Source organism: Rhinolophus hipposideros, assembly GCF_964194185.1.
Source record: "Rhinolophus hipposideros genome assembly, chromosome: 13".
Taxonomy (NCBI): domain Eukaryota; kingdom Metazoa; phylum Chordata; class Mammalia; order Chiroptera; family Rhinolophidae; genus Rhinolophus; species Rhinolophus hipposideros.
Window position 1 is genome coordinate 53,433,991 of NC_138059.1, and position 21,422 is coordinate 53,455,412.

The 21,422-nt window shown below is 37.5% G+C and overlaps 1 protein-coding gene across 3 annotated transcripts in view; it reads left to right on the forward strand.

The window, feature by feature from the left end:
- Nucleotides 1-21,422, forward strand: part of LYN (LYN proto-oncogene, Src family tyrosine kinase) — a 118,202-nt gene that overhangs the window by 53,020 nt on the left and 43,760 nt on the right. For 2 of the 3 annotated variants that reach the window (XM_081070925.1, XM_081070927.1), the window contains 7 exons: nt 2,827-2,989; nt 3,820-3,925; nt 5,444-5,542; nt 5,662-5,765; nt 6,289-6,438; nt 7,436-7,588; nt 19,400-19,582. In XM_081070925.1, the coding sequence (XP_080927051.1) occupies nt 3,909-3,925; nt 5,444-5,542; nt 5,662-5,765; nt 6,289-6,438; nt 7,436-7,588; nt 19,400-19,582 (706 nt within the window). In that variant the 5' untranslated portion in view covers nt 2,827-2,989; nt 3,820-3,908. The remainder of the gene's footprint in view (nt 1-2,826; nt 2,990-3,819; nt 3,926-5,443; nt 5,543-5,661; nt 5,766-6,288; nt 6,439-7,435; nt 7,589-19,399; nt 19,583-21,422) is intronic. The other variant, XM_081070926.1, reaches the window with a different exon arrangement.

Below are 21,422 nucleotides of genomic sequence, written 5' to 3' on the forward strand. Positions count from 1 at the left end.
CACTGGCCCATGTGGGAATCGAACCCGCAGCTTTCGGAGTTAGGAGCACGGAGCTCTAACCGCCTGCGCCACCGGGCCGGCCCCTGGCCTCAATTTTTTATGTGCTTTGTAACTTAATCCGTTAAAGAGCTTGTGACTATTGAGGGATAACCAGGGCATTTTAAAATAAAGTGGCCTTTGATCATCTTCTAATATGTAGAGAAAGTCATCTTTCCTAGCACTGGTGCAAATACCCACTCTTTATATATAAAGATATACATGTCTATCTGAGCTTGTGTGAACTTAGAATAGATAGTGAGATTAGTGCAATGGTCTAGAAGCAGAAAGAAATGCTGCATTCAATTCAGAAGCTAAAATAGGTGCTAATACAACCTTTGGCATATCATACTTTATTCGATCTTGTCATTCTTCAATTAATGAATAATAGTACAGATAATGAAATTATCATGACTTATTGTAATTAAAAGATTAAAAAAACAACAACACACACACACAGCTAATTCTGCCCGCTAACCTTGGGCAAATATCTGTACCAAAAATGTTACATGAGTGATGTGCTAATTGATGCATTTGAGAATACTTGGCACAGGAAGAACTACTACCACATTTCCTGGAAAAAGAGGAACAGAGCTTTGGATAACTACAACCTTAAATACACTTTATCTCAGATATTATATCTTTTCCATCAATTCTCTCACTATATATCTGTATATTATTCCGTAGCTTGGTTTTGATGGAATTCTTCAGCATTTAAGCTGGAAGCAGCTTATTCCAGGTTAGCCCAAATGCCTTTGTTAAGTGTGTTTATAGTTTCTCTTGTTTGATATGTTTTTAAATGCCTCGGCATTCTAGAAGTATATTATTGTTAAGCCCTTCATCCAGCCCTTACCCCTACTGTTCTCCATTATCCTACAGGTATAACATATGTCAAAGTCTCATGTCATCATTGAATTTGATAAGTCATTATTGACCTTCTTACAAAGAAGGGGAGATGAAGAGTGAATATGTTGTACATGATGTTTCTGGATAGATAAATTAATATTATAATTTATATTGAAACTCAAAATGTATAAGATTATTAACAGCTTTAATAATTTAGTGATAAATACATATATATTTTTAAATTATATAAATAGGTATAGATGTAGAACTACATATTATATAAATAGGATTAGTAGAAAATAAAATGATATAAGGAATTGGAGTCACAAACAGTTTTCTTATTATAGACTTCAAAGGTCTCATAAAAAGGACTTGGCTTTTTTGGGATCACATATACCAGATTTTACATTCTTTAAAACTCATTTTTTTTTAATGATGAATGAAGATACTCTTTATTCAAGAAAGCAAAAGAAAATAGAACAAATGTACACACCATTTTTCCTCTTGTTAAAAGTAAAAGGACGTTAAAAATTTATTTAGAAAGCAGAAGTAGTAAATATGTTTGAAATCTTTCAATTCCTGTATTTTAGTTTGTGCCTTCTGTGGTTACAGATGCCCTTGTTTAACCAGCCAGTTAGTTTGGCTTTATTCCACGGCCATAGATGACATTCTCAGCTCTGGCCAGATGTGCCAAAACGCACGGCCTGGATTGATTAGAGAGGAGCTCTGATGAGAGGGTGAGGCTGAACTGATGCAAATTCAACAACACTCTAAGGAAAAGACATTTTAAAGAAAAAGAGGGGTGCTAGATGAGTTGCATATATGTGTTTCGTTCTTATAAAAATTTATTAAAACATTTGTAAACCAAGAACTCTTTGATATTTGAAAATCATCTCCTTTCAAAATTATTTAATTAGTTTCTCATCTTCTAATTATTTCCTCTAGTCATTTAAAATTGATCATGCATCCTAATTATGCAAATCTAAATGATTGAAAAAATTAGTATAAAATTCTTGAAGTAAGTATTGAAGGATAATACAGATCCATGATTTTTCTGATACCAGAAAATATAGTAATCCCCCCGCCCCATATTTGGAGATTTTAAGGGCTAACTTTCATTCAGAAATTTAAATTTCAATACAAACTGTTTTGGTCCCATTTCCTTAAATCACTTTAGTCAAAGAGAAAAGTTACATGGTTTGTGAGTATAGGTCTCTGACAGTACCTTCTGTAAAAGGGTTCTAGAGGTCTTTTACATCCTCCTCACTGTCACTGACAGAAAAAAAAAATTGATTTAAAAGGTAATTGAGGTGGCCTTTTGCGTCACCAGACCACCCTTCCTAATAATTCACCTTCAACTAAAATAAAAAGGAATGACTTGTGTTCCCATAATGGAATAAGGGTCAGCCATAAAAAGCCTGGATGGGTAGGACTTATTCTCAGGGCTGGGGATAGAGCCCTGAGGTCTAGGAAACATGGAGATCAGCAGTTCTGGACTGGGGTGGCAGTTCCACAAGGTCCCTGGGGCTCCAGATCACTTCTGTCTTTGCTTTGCTGTCTCTGGTACCTGGTTTCCATGGTTGCTGAGTTTCCAGCCTTTACCTACCTGGAGGGCAAAGCAAAAGACCAGCCAGCCCCAAAGCCCCACACAACCATTTTGTTTATAGATACACTCTTTCCCTCCATCTGCATAGAATGGTAGAGAATTTGGAAGTATAGTCATTTCGCTGGGCAGACTGCCTCCCAAGTAATATTAGGGCTGTATTACCAAATAAGATGGAGAGTGATGACTGGGTAAGCATCTAGCAGCCCCTGCAGAGCCCTGTTTTTTTCCTGCCACCACAGGCAAATGATCGCTTTTAGAAGGAAGCGCCATGTAGGTTGGGACATAGCTCTACAGAATTTTTTCTCTGTACTCCTCTTCTTTCTGGCTTAATAAATTAGCAAATATAAGCCTAATTTGATATAACATACAACAGGAATGTTGTAATGATATAACATACAATAGGAATGTAAGAAAAGCTAAACAAAAAATTTTTTCTAACAAATGTTCTCTCCTAGGTTACAGAGTCTCAGCTTTTACCAGGACAGAGGTTTCAAACTAAAGGTATGTTTTCATAGCAACATGGTGGCTTCTCTTCTTTACTGTTAGAGACACTAGCAAAAGTAGTTGTCCTGGGTGTCTTTTTTTATTTATTTTTGTAGAAAAATACACATAACATATGAGGTTTATCATTTTAACCATTTTAAGTGTACAGTTCAATAGCATTAAGTACATTCACATTGTTTTGCAACTATTACCACCATCCATCTCCAGAACTTTTTCATCATCCCAAACTAAAACTCTATACCCCATTAAACAATAACTCCCATCCCTCCTCTTCCCAGCCCCTAGCAACCACCATTCTACTTTCTATCTCTATGAGATTGATACTCTAGGTGCCCCATATAAGTGGAATCATACAGTATTTGTCCTTTTGTGACTGTCTTATTTCACTGAGCATAATATCTTCAAGGTTCATCCATGTTGTAGCCAGTGTCAGATTTTCCTTTTTAAGGCTGAATAATATTCCATTGTATATAGGCCACCTTTTGTTGATCCATTTCATTTGTCACTGGACACCTGATTGTTTCCTCCTTTTAGCTATTATGGACAGGGCTGCTATGAACGTGGGTGTACCATTTCTTAAATATAGAGTTGGAATTAATTACAGTTGTAGGTCTGTATTTGCGATAAATACTGCACACAGTGTGCACAGCATGGTACCCGCCCCACACCATGTAGGCCCTGAGCACCACTAGGAAGGAACACATGCCATTATTTCAGTCACCCCTCTTTTCAGTGTATCATCTCATCCTTTGTGACCAATGAGGATATGTTAAAATGTTTCTGCTGATGGGTTCTTAAAGGTCTTCATTAGCGTCCTTCTTTTTTAGATCCAGATGAACAAGGAGACATTGTGATAGCCTTGTACCCCTATGATGGCATCCACCCAGATGACTTGTCTTTCAGGAAAGGAGAGAAGATGAAAGTCCTGGAGGAGTAAGTACCATGTACTCTGCACCTGCTGCCCTTTCCCCAGGTCCCTGTTTTTTTGCTCCCAGTGCACAGCATAGCCAGGTTCCTCTCCTGTGGGCCCGAGGCCTCCCAGCTTCCTTGCTGCAGGAGGGCTAGGAGTGGAAGGAATAGGGCCAAAGGCATTTTCATCTGAAGTTTGCCTGTGAGTAGTCTCCAGAAGGTTTCCCTTTGAAGACAGAAAACGGATTCTTTCTTACCCATCTGTGCCACTTTAAGTAGTTTGGGGGTGTGTGGAATTTGCATGTTGTTTTAATGCCATTTTTATTTAGTTATATTCCTCAAATTCAGACTGGGTTTGTGGGTAAAATGTATTGATTTGGCTCTCTGCTGAAGCAGCAGTTATCTTGGAAAAGCCCTTACTCAGCAGTGTGGTACTTCTGTGAAGACATTTGGACATCATCATTTCCTTGACCCTGTCCATGCTGTCTCACAGACCTGTGACCCTGTTCAGACTACAGGGGTTGAGAACAGTACTGAGAATAAGGAACTCCAAGTGTCTTAATTCTAGCTTGCTTTTCCTACTGATCTTGCATGCATTGTCACCCTGGCTTGCCAAACAGGGTTAGAGGAGGGAGACTCCTTATTAACTATAAGGTGTTAAGTGGTTGAGAGCAGTTATGTTTACAGGCTGAGCATGAACTTGGGCCTAATCCTGGCCCTGCCATTTATAGCTGTGTGACCTTGACAAGTCACTTCAACTGAATACCTTAGTTTCTTCCCTTATGAAATGGGAACGACAGTGCCTTCATCATAGGTTAATGTGAGGGTTCCATGCATGCGTGCATATGGATACACAAAGCATAGGCACATAGAGGCAGGAATTACTTTCACTTGTAGTTGTCTTTCTCTTGCAGACAAGGATCCCGGCTGCATGTGGGAATTTGAAGGGGAACATAATTGAGCCTCCTAGGGACCCATCCATTCCTCCCTCTGTCACTGCCCCAGCCTCCTCCTCAGCTCCATGCTGAGGGCAAGAGTGATGAGGGCTACCTGCTAGGAATTATTTTATGGTTTTCTATTTTTTCTCCATGGTGTCCATCTGTGGAAGCTACATGTTTTAACAAAGGAGTTTATAGCATAGGAACTATGGCTTATTATTCCCTTGACTTCCATTCCTATAAGAATCTTAAGTCATTTTTTAGATATCCTGTTGGGGGGAAATTACAAACATTTTGCTTCTGCAGGATGGGAACCATTGTCACCAACTCTTATTTGTGCAGAGCTGAGCACAGTGACTCACAAGTTGTGAAGCTGTTTTCCTCCCCTCCCCTCCCCGCCGTGCCCTCCCCTCCCCTTCCCTGCTTCAGTCTCTGAACGTATTTGTATTTCAGCAAGAGGAGTGAATTTTCTCACTGGATTCTGAGGTTCTAGGGATCTTCCCCACCCTCCCTCACTCCCCAAAACAAACACCTTTAGATAATTGCTGTTGTAGTTCTTGAGTCATTGGACCTCACACACTTTTGATGTGTGTTTCTATTCCAGGCATGGAGAGTGGTGGAAAGCTAAATCCCTTTCAACAAAGAGAGAAGGTTTCATCCCCAGCAACTACGTAGCCAAAGTCAACACCTTGGAAACAGAAGAGTGAGTTCTTACATGTTATCTTTCATGGTTTTGTTTGCTGCATTGGATTTCTTGTTTATTCGTTGTCTTTTTCTTTTCCTGGAGCATAACACCCATGAACTGTTAAAATGTCTTCTCAGGTGGTTTTTCAAGGATATAACCAGGAAAGATGCAGAAAGGCAGCTTTTGGCCCCAGGGAACAGCCCTGGAGCTTTTCTCATCAGAGAAAGTGAAACATTGAAAGGTAAGAAGTGGCTTAAGGCTTTTTATAAAATGCAATTTAGGAAATCATTCTTAGAAACTATTCTAGAATTCTTTAAAAAAAAGGATATGCTGTGTTCTGGTAGTGAAAGTTTCATAGTTTGATAACAAACTCAAATTATTGGTTTTGCTGCTAAAAGTAACACAGAAAACAGAAATAATTATGACCATTCCTCACCATGCTTTATGTTTGCTGAGTCTCTTACATTATTATTTAGAGTAAATCTTGAAATTTTAAGGGAAAGGAAATCAAAATAGCTTTTCAATTCAGTGAGATTTAAAAAACTATCATAAAGAAGAAAAATGGCACATTCGTAAACTTCATAGCAAACATGCTAGCCTCTTTTACCAAGTAGACTTTCTTTAGGACTTAGAAAATTATATATGTACATACTTAATTTATATTTTGCATATTTTATAGCAACATGTGTACTATGGTATTGTATAATGCAGATCTTACTTATAAGATATAGGTGTAACCTTTCCTTGTACTTTTTCCCCAACAGGAAGCTACTCTCTGTCTGTCAGAGATTATGACCCAGTGCATGGTGATGTTATTAAGCACTACAAAATTAGAAGTCTGGACAATGGGGGTTATTACATCTCTCCAAGAATCACTTTTCCTTGTATCAGCGACATGATTAAGCATTACCAAAGTAAGTAAAAACTAGAGGTCGGACCAAACAAAATATGTTTATTATGGTAAATATATGCTGTCAAACTTGTTTATATTAAAATTTTTATTTATATTTCTATTTATATTTCTTTGGGATAAAGTCGGAGGATCATATTTTACAATTGATTCTAAATTAATCTATAATTAAACATACATTCAAAGTCAGATTTGATCTTTATGAATAATTATTGCAGTTCTTCTTACCTCGTCCCTGCTGTTTAACAGTTGGTATTTCAGAATTATGAAGAGAAAAATGAATATTATTTTCACATACTGCATATTTTTACAACACCAGAATATTTAGAAGTGTCATGTCATTGGTCCTGTGTCATCAGTGCCACTCTGCCAGCCCCATTAAACTGAACCCATGGCTAGCCTTTAGGTTTATTCCCAATGTGATTGAAGTCTGTTGTAGTGGGTGGCTGTTGTTAGTGCTTATTTCTACAACGTGCTCGAAGGGAACACACATCATAGGTTTGCTTAGGCCCCAAAATATGGAGAGAGCAAGATACCCCAGATTTTGTGGAATCCTCCTCCCTCTCTATCATCTCCATTCACTTATTCGTTCAGCATGTGTATTGAGTGCTTGTTATGCTCTGGCCCTGTTCTGGTCCCCTGGTGACATGACCAAGCCTCTGCTATTGTGCCCTAATGAGCTTATGTGGGCTCAGCAATCTGAAATTACATTTTAAGTGTGACAGTGTGTCAGCCTTTGTTTATCTGCTCGTTATATTTTTTTGTTTTGTTTTAATAGATTAGCCGGGCTAATGAATAAATGAATAAAATCAAGTATGTTTTAAATTGTCTTCCATTCAAGAGTTTCAGAAGTCATGATTACAAAAAAGGTACCCCCATAAGCATTTTAGGTTCATGACTATTGCAAGTTGGAAATAACACTAATAGTCAAAACTTCTCTATAGATACTGGTAAAATACAAAGCATGACGTTTTTAACCTTTATTTCCTCTTTCAAATTAGAGCAGTCAGATGGCTTGTGCAGAAGATTGGAGAAGGCATGCATTAGTCCCAAACCACAAAAGCCATGGGATAAAGATGCCTGGGAAATCCCACGGGAATCCATTAAATTGGTGAAGAAGCTTGGTGCTGGACAGTTCGGGGAAGTCTGGATGGGTGAGTGTGTGGCCAGAGTCCACTCTGGAGGCGACGACAGGAAACATAAGGGCTCAAGCCAATTGCTATCACTTTTCTCGGCTAAATACTTAATTGTGTCAGAAGCATCACTTTTGTTTTTCTCTGTCTACAGGGCCAATAACTGGTCTGCAAAATTATTTCATTAGTAATTCCTCTTCCTTGTGACTTAGTAATTCTTTTTAGAATGAACGTCTCTGAGGAAGAGGGCAGTGGGTATTTATCTTAACTGTTCTGTCTCCACTTTCATGATCCTCTCATTACCAGAGTCTCTGGACACACATTATAAGTACAGGAAATTTGCTTCTATCTCAGGGGAAGGTGCTCTTGGTTACCATCCTTGGTAGTGGGTGTAAGGAAGCCTCACATTTATTGCAATTTCTCACCAAGAAAGTTTCTAAAGATGCTCCAGGTGCCGTCATTAATGAATCATTTCTTACCATTAAGTACTACCTTCTCAGGTTGGCAAAATCATGGCAATGGCTTTCTCCAGGGGATTTCTTTTGCTTGGCTATCTTTTCTAAAGTTTTTATAGTGAATGTGAGTTTCTTTTGTGATATAATACACTCCCTCCTCCCCCCCCACCCCCCCCCTCCGCTTTTGTAAAGCATCATGTTTTCTTCATGGTTCTAACTGAAAATGCAGTTACTTCTGGAAAGGATAACATGCTACGTCATAAACATCTTACTGGATCACTCTTTCTGTGCCAGCTTTGTGTGTGTGAAAGCAAACATGATTTCTGAAGAGAAGAAGAGGTGGACAGCTTTTGAAAACTGCCCAGCCCCAGCTGAGCAGAAACTAAAGCCTCGTCCGGCCTGTTGCAGCCACGTGGTCATTTTACTTCCTGATCCCAGGGTTTCTGAGGGAAAGGGTGTCCTCTAAAATCTTGGCCCCTGGGATCCCAGCTTTGCCCATTTTTTCCTGGTGGCCCTACTTTAGCTGGAGTGTCTTTTAAATATGGCAGATAGCAACCCAGCATGTAATTAATTCTTGCTGCACTGTAAGTCTCTGTGAACATATTTACAGAATTCAGGTCAATTATAATTACACACCTCACATTCTTCATTGGGTTGGCATATTTCAGAACCAGTCTACAGTGCATATCAGGCATTCTATTTCCATTCCAAACAGCAGATTCATAGGCTGAGCTCTCCCTTGCTCTAGGTGTGGTCTTTTTTCATTCATGCTCTGTTGCCTAAGTCATATGTTATCCTCCTCCCTTCTCTAGCTGCTCTTTTTTTTTGAGGTGAAATGCATGTAATATAAAATCAGTCATTTTAAGGTGAACAATTCAGTGACATTTGCTACATTCACATTGTTGTGCAACCACCACCTCTATCTGGTTCCAAAATGTTTTTACCATCCCGAAAAAGAAACACTGTATCTATTAAGCAGTCACTCCCCATGCCCTACCCCCTCAGTCCCTGGCAACCACCGTTCTATTTTCTGTCTCTATGAATTTGACCAAGTACCTCATATAAGTGAAAGTGTATAGTATTTGTCCTTTTGTGACTGTCTTATTACACTTAGCTTTATGTCTTCAAGGTTCATCCATGCCGTACCATGTCTAGAATTCCATTCTGATTTAAGTTCTGAATAATACTCCATTGTATAGATACACCACAGTTTGTTTACCCATTTATCTGTTGATGGATGTTTGGGTAGTTTCCACCATTTGACTATTATGATTAATACCGCTATGAACATTCATGTATGAATTATTGTGTGGATAAATGTTTTCATTTCTCCTGAGTACATTCTTTTAGGATACATTCTTTTAGGAGTGAAATTCCTGGGTCATACGGTGAGTCAACATTTAAATTTTTGAGGAAACGTCAAGCTATTAGCTGCTCATTTTTAAAAAAAATGCTACCTTCTTTTTTCCCCCTGAGGTATTTGTATTTATTTCTTAATACATATTTTTCAAATCCACAAAATAGGGGCAAAAATAATAATTGTATACCCTTCATCTAGATTCACTGGTTAATATTTTGTAATATTTGCTTTATCTTTTTTATACATACACATACACATACATATTTTATTGTTGTTGAACCACTTGAGAGTAAGTTGGAGACGTGATGCCCCCTAAATACATAAGCATGTGTCTCTTCAGAGCAGGGCCATTACCTTACACAATAGTGATGACATTAAAGAAATTTAACATTGATATATACTATTATCTAATATAAAGTCTATATTCAAATTTCCCGAATTATCCCAATAATGTCCCTATAGCTCTCTAGAATCATATATTTGCATTTAGTTGACATTTTTCAGTCTCCTTTAATCTGAAACAATCCCTCAGCCCATCTTCGTCTTTATGATACTGACATTTTGAATAATACAGGTCAGTTGTTTTGTAGAATGCCCCTCATTTTTATTTTATTTTTTGATGTTTACTGTTTTTTGGCTCAGGTTATGTCTCTGTGCATGGATAGTACTAAGTGATGCTGTATCCTCCATGCATCTGTCAGCAGGCACAGAATATTAGTTGGTGATTTCCTTTTGATTTTTAGGAGGTCCACCAGATTTCTCTATTTTAAATGTTACTTGTTAATTCCCTTTTGTAATTAAATAATAATCTGTGGGGACATTCTTTATGATTGTGTAAATATCCTGTGCTCCAAAAGAACTTCCCCCAAATGGTTTCAGCATTATCTGCTCATTTTGAATTCTCTTCCCTCTCGGAAGCTGTAACTTCTTTAAAAAGCTGCAACCATCCTTGTCCTCCTCCCACACTCCCCTGACCATGTCTCCTCCAGCCCCACTGGCTCACTTTGGTAACCCGGGGCTCTGCCTTCTCTCCTTGGCCTCCTCTTTGCAGCCTTGCCTCTTTATTTGAGAGTATTGGTAGGAAAATACATGTTCACAATTACATTTAATTGTCCTCCAGGTCTCTGAGTCCATCTGAGTGCACTTTCCTTTCTGTATTTACCATAACTTTGAGTGGGGAGGAAATGACAAAGTATGGAGGGGGAGGAAAAAGAATGGGAGGAGGAGAGAAAACAATGCCCCAGCTATACTGTGTCCACAGGCCCCCTTCTATAGAAGGTGCACCCTCTACATACATTTTCATCGATTATTTCATGTACTCGCTGTAATAGCACTATAAGAATTAACATCATGATTTGAGAAATGAGGACACTGAGAACCAGAGGAACAACTTGCCCCAAATCATTCAAGGCAGTGAAAAAGCCAGCTGCTCTGGCATCCCAGAGACCTGGATTCGCTTGCTAAGCTATCTACAAGTTAATTTAAGGTCCCTATACTCAGTTTCCTCATCATTAAAATGGACAAAATTCTCACCAGTTGCTGAACGGAAAAATGAGATTGTGTAGCTGATGTTTCCTACAGAGTCTAGCTCTGTGCACTGTTTTTTTATTATTTTCATTTTACAGTATTTGACTATAGGCCCTGGAAGCTATATTTCAGTGGATTTCCCCCACTTTTAATTATAAATTTAAAGTACAAATACTCCAGTTAGACCTTCCTGTGGATATTTTCCAACAAAGGAATTGCTTATCTGTCATGAAGGGACAAATAGAGGGAGCTTAACTGGGTGTACTCGTTGGCTCTAAAAGTGTAGCCCTGCATATGAAGTGATGGTTTGGAGTTTTGTGCCAACCTCCTCATGTTCAGCTGTGAAGCCATGATTAAGACATCAAATTATGTGCTATTGACACCCGAGAGATAAGAGATGAGATCTGCTGGTCTGGGAGTTATCACTTTGACTTTGAGGAGGAAGAGATTATGATAGTCCTCCTGTGCCTTCTTAAAATTTTTTTGAGAGCTACTAGTGAGTAGAATGGTAAGCTCTTTACCAACTGCAAGATGGTGGCGCACACAGGTGCCACTTGCCAACCCAACTCGTCCATGCCAAAGACACTGATGAGGGTGTGAGCTGGTGTTAAAGCAAGAGCAAGGTAGCGGGGGCGGGGGGAGGGGCACATGACTGAATAGACCTGTTCACAGGATAGTTCTGTCATGAGTAGCTGAAGCCTGAGCTGAAATTGTCACCTGGAGCTCAAGCATATTCGTCCTTTCTGGTATTGAGAAAACCTCTTTGCTTCTAATTCTAGATACATTAAATTCTCCTGCCTGTTTCTCACCTTTTCCTGTTCATGTTCTTCCAACGGGCCACAAGCTAAGTGTTCACACTGATTGTAGCACTTTCATTTAGCATGTACCTAGGGGGTGCCTGGGAGAAACCAAGATTTAGAAGAGGGGAGAATGAGGCATTGGAAAATATGTATCGTATTTTGCCCTATATAATGTGCTCCCCCCGTGCGTAATGCACACCCACGTTTTTGGCCCAAACTTTCAGGGGAAAAAATCTTTCATTTTAATATTTTAATTCAAATTTTTATTTGTTTACATTTAGGCACTTGCTTTTTGTATTATAAAGGAATTTTAGCATTTATTTTTTAATATATTATGGTACAAGAAATTTTATGTAACAAATAAACAACACACAAGAACAGATACAAGTACAAGAAATTTTATGTACTGGTAACAAATTTATGTATTTACACATCATAGAAGGCCAAGAACTCTACATCATTGGAAGTTCGTGGTAAGTTCAACAAAACCGATTATCGTATTCCAGGGTACTATTTTGCAAACAGATATCATTATTGATTTCTAGAGTTACACTTTTAACTCATAAACATAAATAAAAAAACTTAAAACATTTATATAGATACAGAATTAGTACTACCCATGTATAATGAACATGCTTATTTTTGTCTCACAAATTTGGGCAAAAAATGTGCATTATACACAGCAAAATATGGTAATTGTTTTCTCCAGATTGTTACTTTTTATTTAAACTGTTTGAAAGAGGGTAAAATCTCGTGATAGTTTATCATTTGAGCAGATTTGCTAATAATGTTTTTTGTGTGTGGTAAATACACATAACATAAAATTTACCATCTTAACCAATTTTCAGGGTATAGTACAGTACTGTTATGGACATTCACATTGTATAACCAACTTCCAAAACTTTTTTTTCAACTTGCAAAACTGGGACTGTATACTCTTCAAACACTGTCCTTTCCTCCATCTTCCCAGCCCCGGTCAACCATCATTCTGCTTCTGTCACTGTAAATGTGACTACTCTAGCTAGGTACCTCACAGAAGTGAATTCATATAGTGTTTGTCTTTTTGTGTGTGACTGACTTATTTCATTTAGCATAATGTCTTTCAGTTTCATCCATGTTGTAGCATGTGTCAGAATTTCCTTCCTTTTTAATGCCAAGTAATATTCCATTTTTGTTTATTAATTCATCCATCGATGGGTACTTAGGTTTCTTCCACCTTTTGAAAGTTGTGTGCTATTATGAATATGAGTGCACAAATATCTTTGAGACCCTGCTTCCAATTCTCTTGGGTATATGCCCAGAAATAGGATTGCTAGATCATTTGGCAATTCTATGTTTAAATTTTTTGAAGAACTGCCATACTGTTTTCCACAGTGGCTACACCGTTGTACATTCCCATCAACAGCACACAAGGATTTCAGTTTCACCACATCCTCACCAACACTTGCTGTTTTCTGGTGGGTTTGTTTTTGTTTTTGTTTTATAATAGCCATCCTAATGAGCATGAGGTGGTGTCTCATTGTGGTTTTGATTTGCATTTTCCTAATGATTAGTGATGTTGAACATCTTTTCATGTGTTTATTGGCCTTTATATATCTTCTTTGGAGAAATGTCTATTCAAGTAGTTTGCTCACTTTTTAATTGGGTTATTTGATTGATTTGCCAACAATGTTTTAACAGAGAGAAGCAGCAGAGGCTCATCTGAAATGGGGTTATGATAGAACCTAGCTTTGTAGGGATGGTGTAGGATTGAATGAGATGATGCAGGCAAGTACTTAGCCCAATCACCAACATTCAAGGAACCCTCGTTACTATGAAATATTTAATTTTATTATAAGGAAAATATGGTAACATTAGAGCAAGCACTATGAAAGAGAGGGGAGAAATCATCCAGGATTTCCCCACTCAACACAAGTTGTTTGTTTTTTTTTTTACTTAATCTTTTTATTTTGAAATAATTATAGAGTCACATGCAATTGTAAAAAATAATACAGAAATAAAAGCATGTGTCCACACAAACTTGTACATGAATGTTCATAGTAGCATTATTCATGATAGCCAAAGAGTGTAAACAACCCAAATGCCCATCAATTGATGACTCGGTAAACAAAATGTGGTGAAGCCATACAACGGAATATTATTTAACAATAAAAAGAAATACAATACTGACACATGCTGCAACATGGATGACCCTTGAAAACACTGTTAAATGAAAAAAGCCAGACATATATTATAAGGACCATGTATTATCTGATTCCATTTATATAAAATGTCCAGAATAGATAAATCTGTAGAGACAAAGTAGATGAGTGATTGCCTCAGATGGGGGAATGGAGGCTGGGGGAGTAACTGTCAATGGGTATGGGGTTTCTTTGGAGGGTGATGAAAATGTTCCAATAATTTATTATAGTGATGGTTCCACAACTCTGAATATACAAAAACCAATGAAATTTATACTTTAACTGAGTAAATGGTATAGTATATGAATTATATTTCAAAAAGCTATCATATATAAAAGAAATAATACAAAGAGATCCCGTGTAACCTTTAGGGGGAAAATCCCAGTTTCTCCCCGTAGTAACATCTTGTAAAACTATTAACAATATCACTGCCAGGATATTGACAGTTATAGTTGTTTGTTTTTTAATTGAGCTGTTCTCTTTCTAGTCTTGTATTAAAGAAAAGAGAGAAGATAGGGAGCAAGGGAGGAATGGAGCGATGGAGGGCGGGAAGAAGAGAAGGGAGGAAGGGAAGGAACAAAGAAAGGAAGGAAAAGAAAGACAGAAAGAAGAAAAAAATAGAAAACTTTGATCTGGGATCTTTTCCAGATATGGTTCTGTAAATTTAGCTATAAGTCAGGGACCTCCTCCTTAGCTATTGAAATAACATCAATATGTTGAATGCATTTAGCAGAGAAATACTGGGAATAAAAGAAAAACATAGTGATTAATGATGTTATGCTACGATTTAGAGGTTAGAGGAAGCCCCCTCCCATGTGTATTTGTGTGTTTCATTCTGACTGTCCAAGGGCTGGTATAACAGCAAAGTCTGTGCAATTTAGAGCTGCTAGAAATTATCTTGTATTTCTCAAAAGGATAAGCAGGGTAATTTTTCTCATTGACAGAAAAAAACAACAAATTAAATATTATATTACCATTAACCAAGTAAGTTAATATTTTTATGAAGCATGTGAATGGTTCATATATTACCAGTCACATTTTATGGTCTGAATGTTTTTGTTCTGAAATACAGTGAACAAATACTAGGAAGTGACCTGTTCTGGGGGCTCAGGATAGAAGGGGTTGGATTAAAGAAAGAGGAGTTTCTCAAGCTGTTTCCGCTTGGTGTGGTGATCCTCTTGACACATGGCTTGGTGACATCTTTTCCTCCATGGATTGTTGAACTCCAAGGGAACTGACTGATCAGTGAAGCTAAGGATGATGTTTCCTGTTACCCCTTGGTCTATGCAGAAAGTTTGTGAAAAAAAGGAAACTTGTTTTGAATTGAATTTTGCTTGATAAATTTTCATTCGAGCCAACTGCACTGAAATTAATCACCAACCAACTTCCAAAATCAACTACATGCATCTTTTTAAAACCAGCCTCCATAGGTACTTTTTCTCAAGTTAGTCACTCTTGCATAATTTGAACTTTCTCAAATTGTCACATCAGTTTTCTTTAACTGTGGTAAAGTGGCACTCCACATGAAAATCTTTACTGCTTTCAAAAGATTTTTTTAAAATCGCTTTTCATTTGCCAACTCAAGTTTCCATGACTGAGTGAATTGAACCTGCACACTCCCGGGGAACATTTTGGTAAAGTACAATTTGACCCTTAGTGCTGAATAAAAATCATGATGAAAACCTGCCCTATTTAAATGTCACCGCCCTAAGACACCATTAAGTGGAAACTATTGGGCTGTTTGACACAGCTGTTTTATTCACTGTTCATCTCAAACTCCTTATCAGCATTTTAAATATCTTTAGCCACTGCAATATTTCCTGATAACTTTCCCTCCTACCCTTGGAAAGCATTTTTTCTTCATCCTTTATCCATAATTTTATGTTACATAAAAATCTCAATGAGTTCCATTGCTTTTATGACATAGAAGAATAGTTTGGGTTCTTTCTCTTTTATTTCTATGTAATATCACAAGCAGACAGAAAAGTGTGTACAACACAAATATTCAACATCACAAATAATTGCAAAATGAAAACTTGTGTGGTGACCACTGAGATCATACAATGGAAACTTGCCAGCACCCAGAAACCCCCACTTATCCCTTTTCAGTCACAGCCACAGCTGTCCTCCAAAGGCAACTGCTTTTCTGATCTTTGCGATAAGGTCCTGGCTTTTTTTTAATACTTTTGCTACTTTTGTATGTGGGGGTATGCATCCCCAAATAATAGAGTTCAGTTTTGCCGGTTTCTGAACTTTACACAAATGAATCAGAGCAAATGTACCCTTTTATTTATTATGTCTGGCCTCTTTTATTCAACATTATGTTTGTGAAATTCATTCATGTTTTTGGATGTAGCTACAGTTCATTCATCCTCATTACTATATAGTATTGTGTTGAATTTATGTTCAAGATGTACAACAATTTATTCATTGATTTCACTATTTATTCATGGAATGGAGTTGCTCTTGGGTTTTGGCTACTTTGAACAATGCTGCTAAACATTTCTATGCTACTGCGAGGGTACGTGAGTTTCTCTAGGGCAACCAGGTCAGGATTTGCTGGATCATAAAAGTCTGGCTCTAAATACTGCAAACTTAATTTCTCAAGTGCTTGTCCCAATTTAGACTCTCACCAGCAATGTACAGGAGACCCAGGTCGGCACAGCCCTTGTGCGTGTGTGCGTGGGGATGGGGGTGGGGTAGACACTCAAAATAATTGCACTTAAAAGGAGGCTGCTTTATCAACATTCTTCATTGGCCTCTTGGGGATATTTTTAAAGACGGAAGAAGCTTTACAACTGAATTTCAGTGGTGCTCAAAAAGAGTACAAAAAAAGCCTAGGGGAGCCACCCCAGTTGGTCTACTGAAAGACATGGTGCTCACCAGCACTTTAATTTTTGTCAAGCTGGGTCGTGGTTTCTACCTATGGCTTCGTTTAGGCATTTCTGTGATTACTAATAAGATTGAGTTCCTCCCATATGTTTATTAGTTATTGGGATTTTTTTCTTTTTGAAATGCTCATCCAAGTCTTTGCCTATTTTTCTTATTGATATATAGGAATTCTTCATATATTCTAGACACTAGTTTTTGTCAGTTATATGTATCAGAGGAAGTGTATTTTCTTGCTGTGCTTTGCCACAGATATATTCATGTAACTGATGTCTTATTTATAAACTTTTACACAAATTTATAATGGAATCTTCTTGATTCAAATGCAACATTAAAAGGCTTGTTGGTGGAATTTACTTTAAATTTACTCTTAAGAGCCATAGAAAGGTTATATTATTTGTAATTATGCATTTAGATAGCAAAACACTTTCATATATTCACAATTCCATTTTGTGTAGTTGAAGCTTTTGACAATGACATGTTTTTTTGTCAGTTTTCTATTATTTTCTTATCCATAATTCTAACACTTATTTTATAGCATTCTTCATTTTGCTGTAGGTCACTGCAGGCTACTAAGTACAAATCAAAGTGAGATATAAAAGGAAAAGTTTTAACAGAGAAAACAGTGTTAATGATCAGAAGAAAAATTGTTAACTATGCTTGATTGTTGGCTATAAACTAATACATTTTTATTTTTTGCCCATTTGGTGGAGTGGAAATAGAAATAATTTATTTTCCTTTTAAAAATAATTCTTTTTGTTAAAAAAAAAAATGCATACAGTAGTCCTCCCTAACCCACAGGGGATATGTTCCAAGACCCTCAGTGGATGCCTAAAACCGTGGATAGTACCGAACTCTACATATACTATGTTTTCTTCCCATACACACATAACTTTTCACTTAAAAGAAGCAATTTTCGGCTTCTCCTTGGCATAGCCGGGTTGCCAGCATTACTATTCTTGCGCTTTAGGGCAATATTAAGTAAAATAAGAATGACTTGAACATACAAGCACTGCCATACCAGAGCAGTCAATCTGATAACCAAGATGGGTACTAATTGGCTAACAGGCTTGGAGCGTGCACAGCGCGAAGACACTGGACAAAGGGACAGTTAACGTTGGAGCAGATATGCGGACAGAGTGAGATTTCATCAGGCTACTAGAGCAGTGCACAGTTTAAAATTTATGAATTGTTTATTTCTGGAATTTCCTATGTAACATTTTTGAATCTTGGTTGACTGTGGTAACTGAAATTGCAGAAAGCAAACTACAGATAAGGGGGAACAACTGTACTCATTCACAAATTTAATCAAAATAGAACAAAAGAATGTAAAAGGTACCCCAAATTTGACCACCCAGAGATCATCATTGTTGATGTTTCACTGAGCATGATTCCAGTCATCACAGATAATTATGTGGCCTAAAAAAGGGGACGAGACACTATACATTACCCTTTCTTAGAGTTGTATTTTTCTTATGGCAGGTGCTAGAAAGCTGTAACACACCAGGTAGAGGTAACGTACAGGGAGCTTGTGCTTCCGGGTAGTAACCATCAGCCACTCCCTCCTCATCCCCCCCCCCACTTCTAAAAGAAACAGAGGAAAGAAAAGGAGAATGTGTTTATCTATATTTCTGCTTTGCCAAAAACACTAAGAAAAGGCTTTCCCAGAGGAAAATCATTATACTGCCTCATAATTAAGCACATAATTGCGGCACGTCTCAAAAAAGTGGTGCCTTGGGGGCCTCTGTTAAGGAGACAGTATTTCCCCAAGTGTGCTCCATGGGGTGTGAAAAGGTACATGAAAAGGTGTTCTGTGGTCAAGAAAGTGTGGGAAATGCTGAGGTTAGCTAAGTCAGACAGGTTTCTTTACTGAAGAGCTCTCCATACTTCTGCTGCATCTCTTGGGTGGGGCAAGGGTGTAGCAGGCAGTGGTTCCCAGACATCAGCACAGAGCACTTTGCTTGGGTGGACAATCACCCAAATCCAGTTCTCTTTGAAAACTTTGGGAAATGCTTATTTGACTCTAGTATGTTATACTTTAAATTTCGTATATATAAATAATTTTTAAGTGCAAAGCTTTTTCTCTGATTATAAAAATAATATATATTCACTATAGAATATTTCCTAAATAGTTAAAGGTATGGTGAACAGAATTAAAATCACCCATAATTGGACCATTGGAGATAGCCAGTATTTGGTGTATTTTTGTGTATTTTCTTTCAGAAAATGTGTGTGTGTGTGTGTGTATGTGTGTATGTGTGTGTGTGTGTGTGTGTGTGTGTAGAGCTTTGGTGCAGGTTTTTGTTTTTGTTTTTTTTACCTTGGATAGAGAACATTTCATTAATTAGAGGAAAATCTTAGTCCCTATGATATAATGCATATAACGTTTTTAAAAAACTATTGCTTTACAAAAACCTTTTGATTTTGGAATAATTTTAGATTTTTTTTGTAAAGATGGCACAGACAATTCCCATATACCTTTCTCTCAGCCTCCCCTAATGTTAACACTATACAGAATTTTATGTTTTCTTCTATCTGTAACTAAATTTTCTTCTAACTCTGCATGAAGTTTTTGGATTTTCGGTTTGATACAGCATGCCCTCCCTTGTTCTTTCTTCTAGGTTACTATAATAATAGTACCAAAGTGGCTGTAAAAACCCTGAAACCAGGCACTATGTCTGTGCAAGCATTCCTGGAAGAAGCAAACCTCATGAAGACCCTTCAACACGACAAGCTGGTGAGGCTCTATGCAGTGGTCACCAAAGAGGAGCCCATCTATATTATCACGGAGTACATGGCCAAGGGTGAGCTCCCTCCGTCCCCCCAGCAAAGCCTAGTGTTGTTAAAAGGCTTACACCTCAAAAAGTAAAATGTCTAGATGTTCCAATAATACGCAAATAATTCTAATTATAAAACAGCATGCTCACCACCGAAAAATCAGAAAATATGGGAAAACAAAACATTTTCATAAACCACCCCCTCATAAGTAATCCATGTTATAAAATTAATAAATAGTCTTCCTATTTTCTCTGCATTTATCTCCATATTTATATTATCCCTAAGAATAGTATCCAGTACATACTAGGAGCACAGTAAATATTTGTCAAATAAATAAATACATATTTTACATAAGAGTACTTTTATTACATATTTAAAACGTGAGTTCTCAGAATCCTAAAATTGGTTTGTTTTCCTCTTTGGCATTATCTAAATGTTCAGAGTGTCACTTCAAAATGTGAACATTTTTAAAACTTGTTGAGGTTGAATTCCTCCATAACCATAGAATCATTGAAGAGGTTTTAAGCAACCATCTTTTCTCCTGTTGCTTTCACCATCAGATAAAAAGGTTTGAATTGCCATCCTTCTTCCTTCAGTTCAGTAGAGATACTAATAAACTGCCAAATATTTTTTTTTAAATCTTCAGAAGGAATGAAGAAAAGAAAATATAAGCAATAATCCAGAATTAACCATCATCTCATGCATAATGGAAATTATAATGTGATGCCATAGCTGAATAGGTTAGAAAGATGAATATTTTCTTAATATATGTTAATACTTCAGAATATTAGTCACTCAGAGTGAGTGACTCTTTCAGAATCCTTTCAATAAAGAACATGGTTTTTCTTTTTTCGTAAAAGGAAAAAAAAAAAAAAGACCTAGCCCATATGCCTTAGGTTGCTATAGTCCAGAAACCAGTCTCAGGATTACACACTTAGTAGTTCAGTAAATACTAGTTGAATTAACTAACTAATAGTATTCTTAATCATAAATGTAAATAAGAGTTTCTCCTGATAATAATGCCTAACCTTTATTGAGCATTTACTATATACCACTGTTCACGATGCTTTCCCTGGTGATCTCACTCAATCTTTCCAGCAATCTGAGGGTGAAGTACCATTGTTCTGTATTGTGAATAAGGTAGAAGAATGTTTATGGGGCACTTATTACCTGCCAAGCTCCAGAGCACATGCTTTAATCCATCCTCACAAGGACTCTGATATACTTACTAGGACATGCCCACTTTCCGGGGACTTAGACCAGGCAATTAGCTTGCCCAAGACTGCCCTCAAGTTAGCACTTTAAAGGGAAAAAGCAGGTCTTAGAGAGGAAACCATAGGAAGCAGGAGAGTTTTTCTGTGGGCACACTCCCTTTTAGGTAGGTCAAACTTTTTTCCAAGCACAGCTTGGTCATCAAATACTCACCGAGCACGTAGGGTATATGCTGAGTTCTGTGCTTTTGCTGGACACAGATAGGAGCCAAGCTAGCGGAGTACCTGCTAAGGGCAGGCCCGCTATGGTGATTTGCTGGTTTTTGTCTCAGAGAAGCTCTGAAGATCAGGTGGCTGCAATAAATTATCTTGGGGGCAGGCACACAGTGCTCTGAAATGCATTGTTCTCAGACACCTGTAGTGTAGCAAGAAAAAGTGTCTACCATCACCCTTTCTTACCTGGAACACAGGTGCATTTCACATCAGGCCAAAGGTAACAGGTTAGAGTTTGCTTGGGTTTGACCAACCTCAGGAAAAGGCACTATGACCATACAGAATTGCAAAGCCAGTCGTTTTGTGGGGTTACTCCCCCCATAGTAATGATCATTTGAATTTTGTTTGGACTTTTTTTCTTTTATATTTGAGCTACACTAAT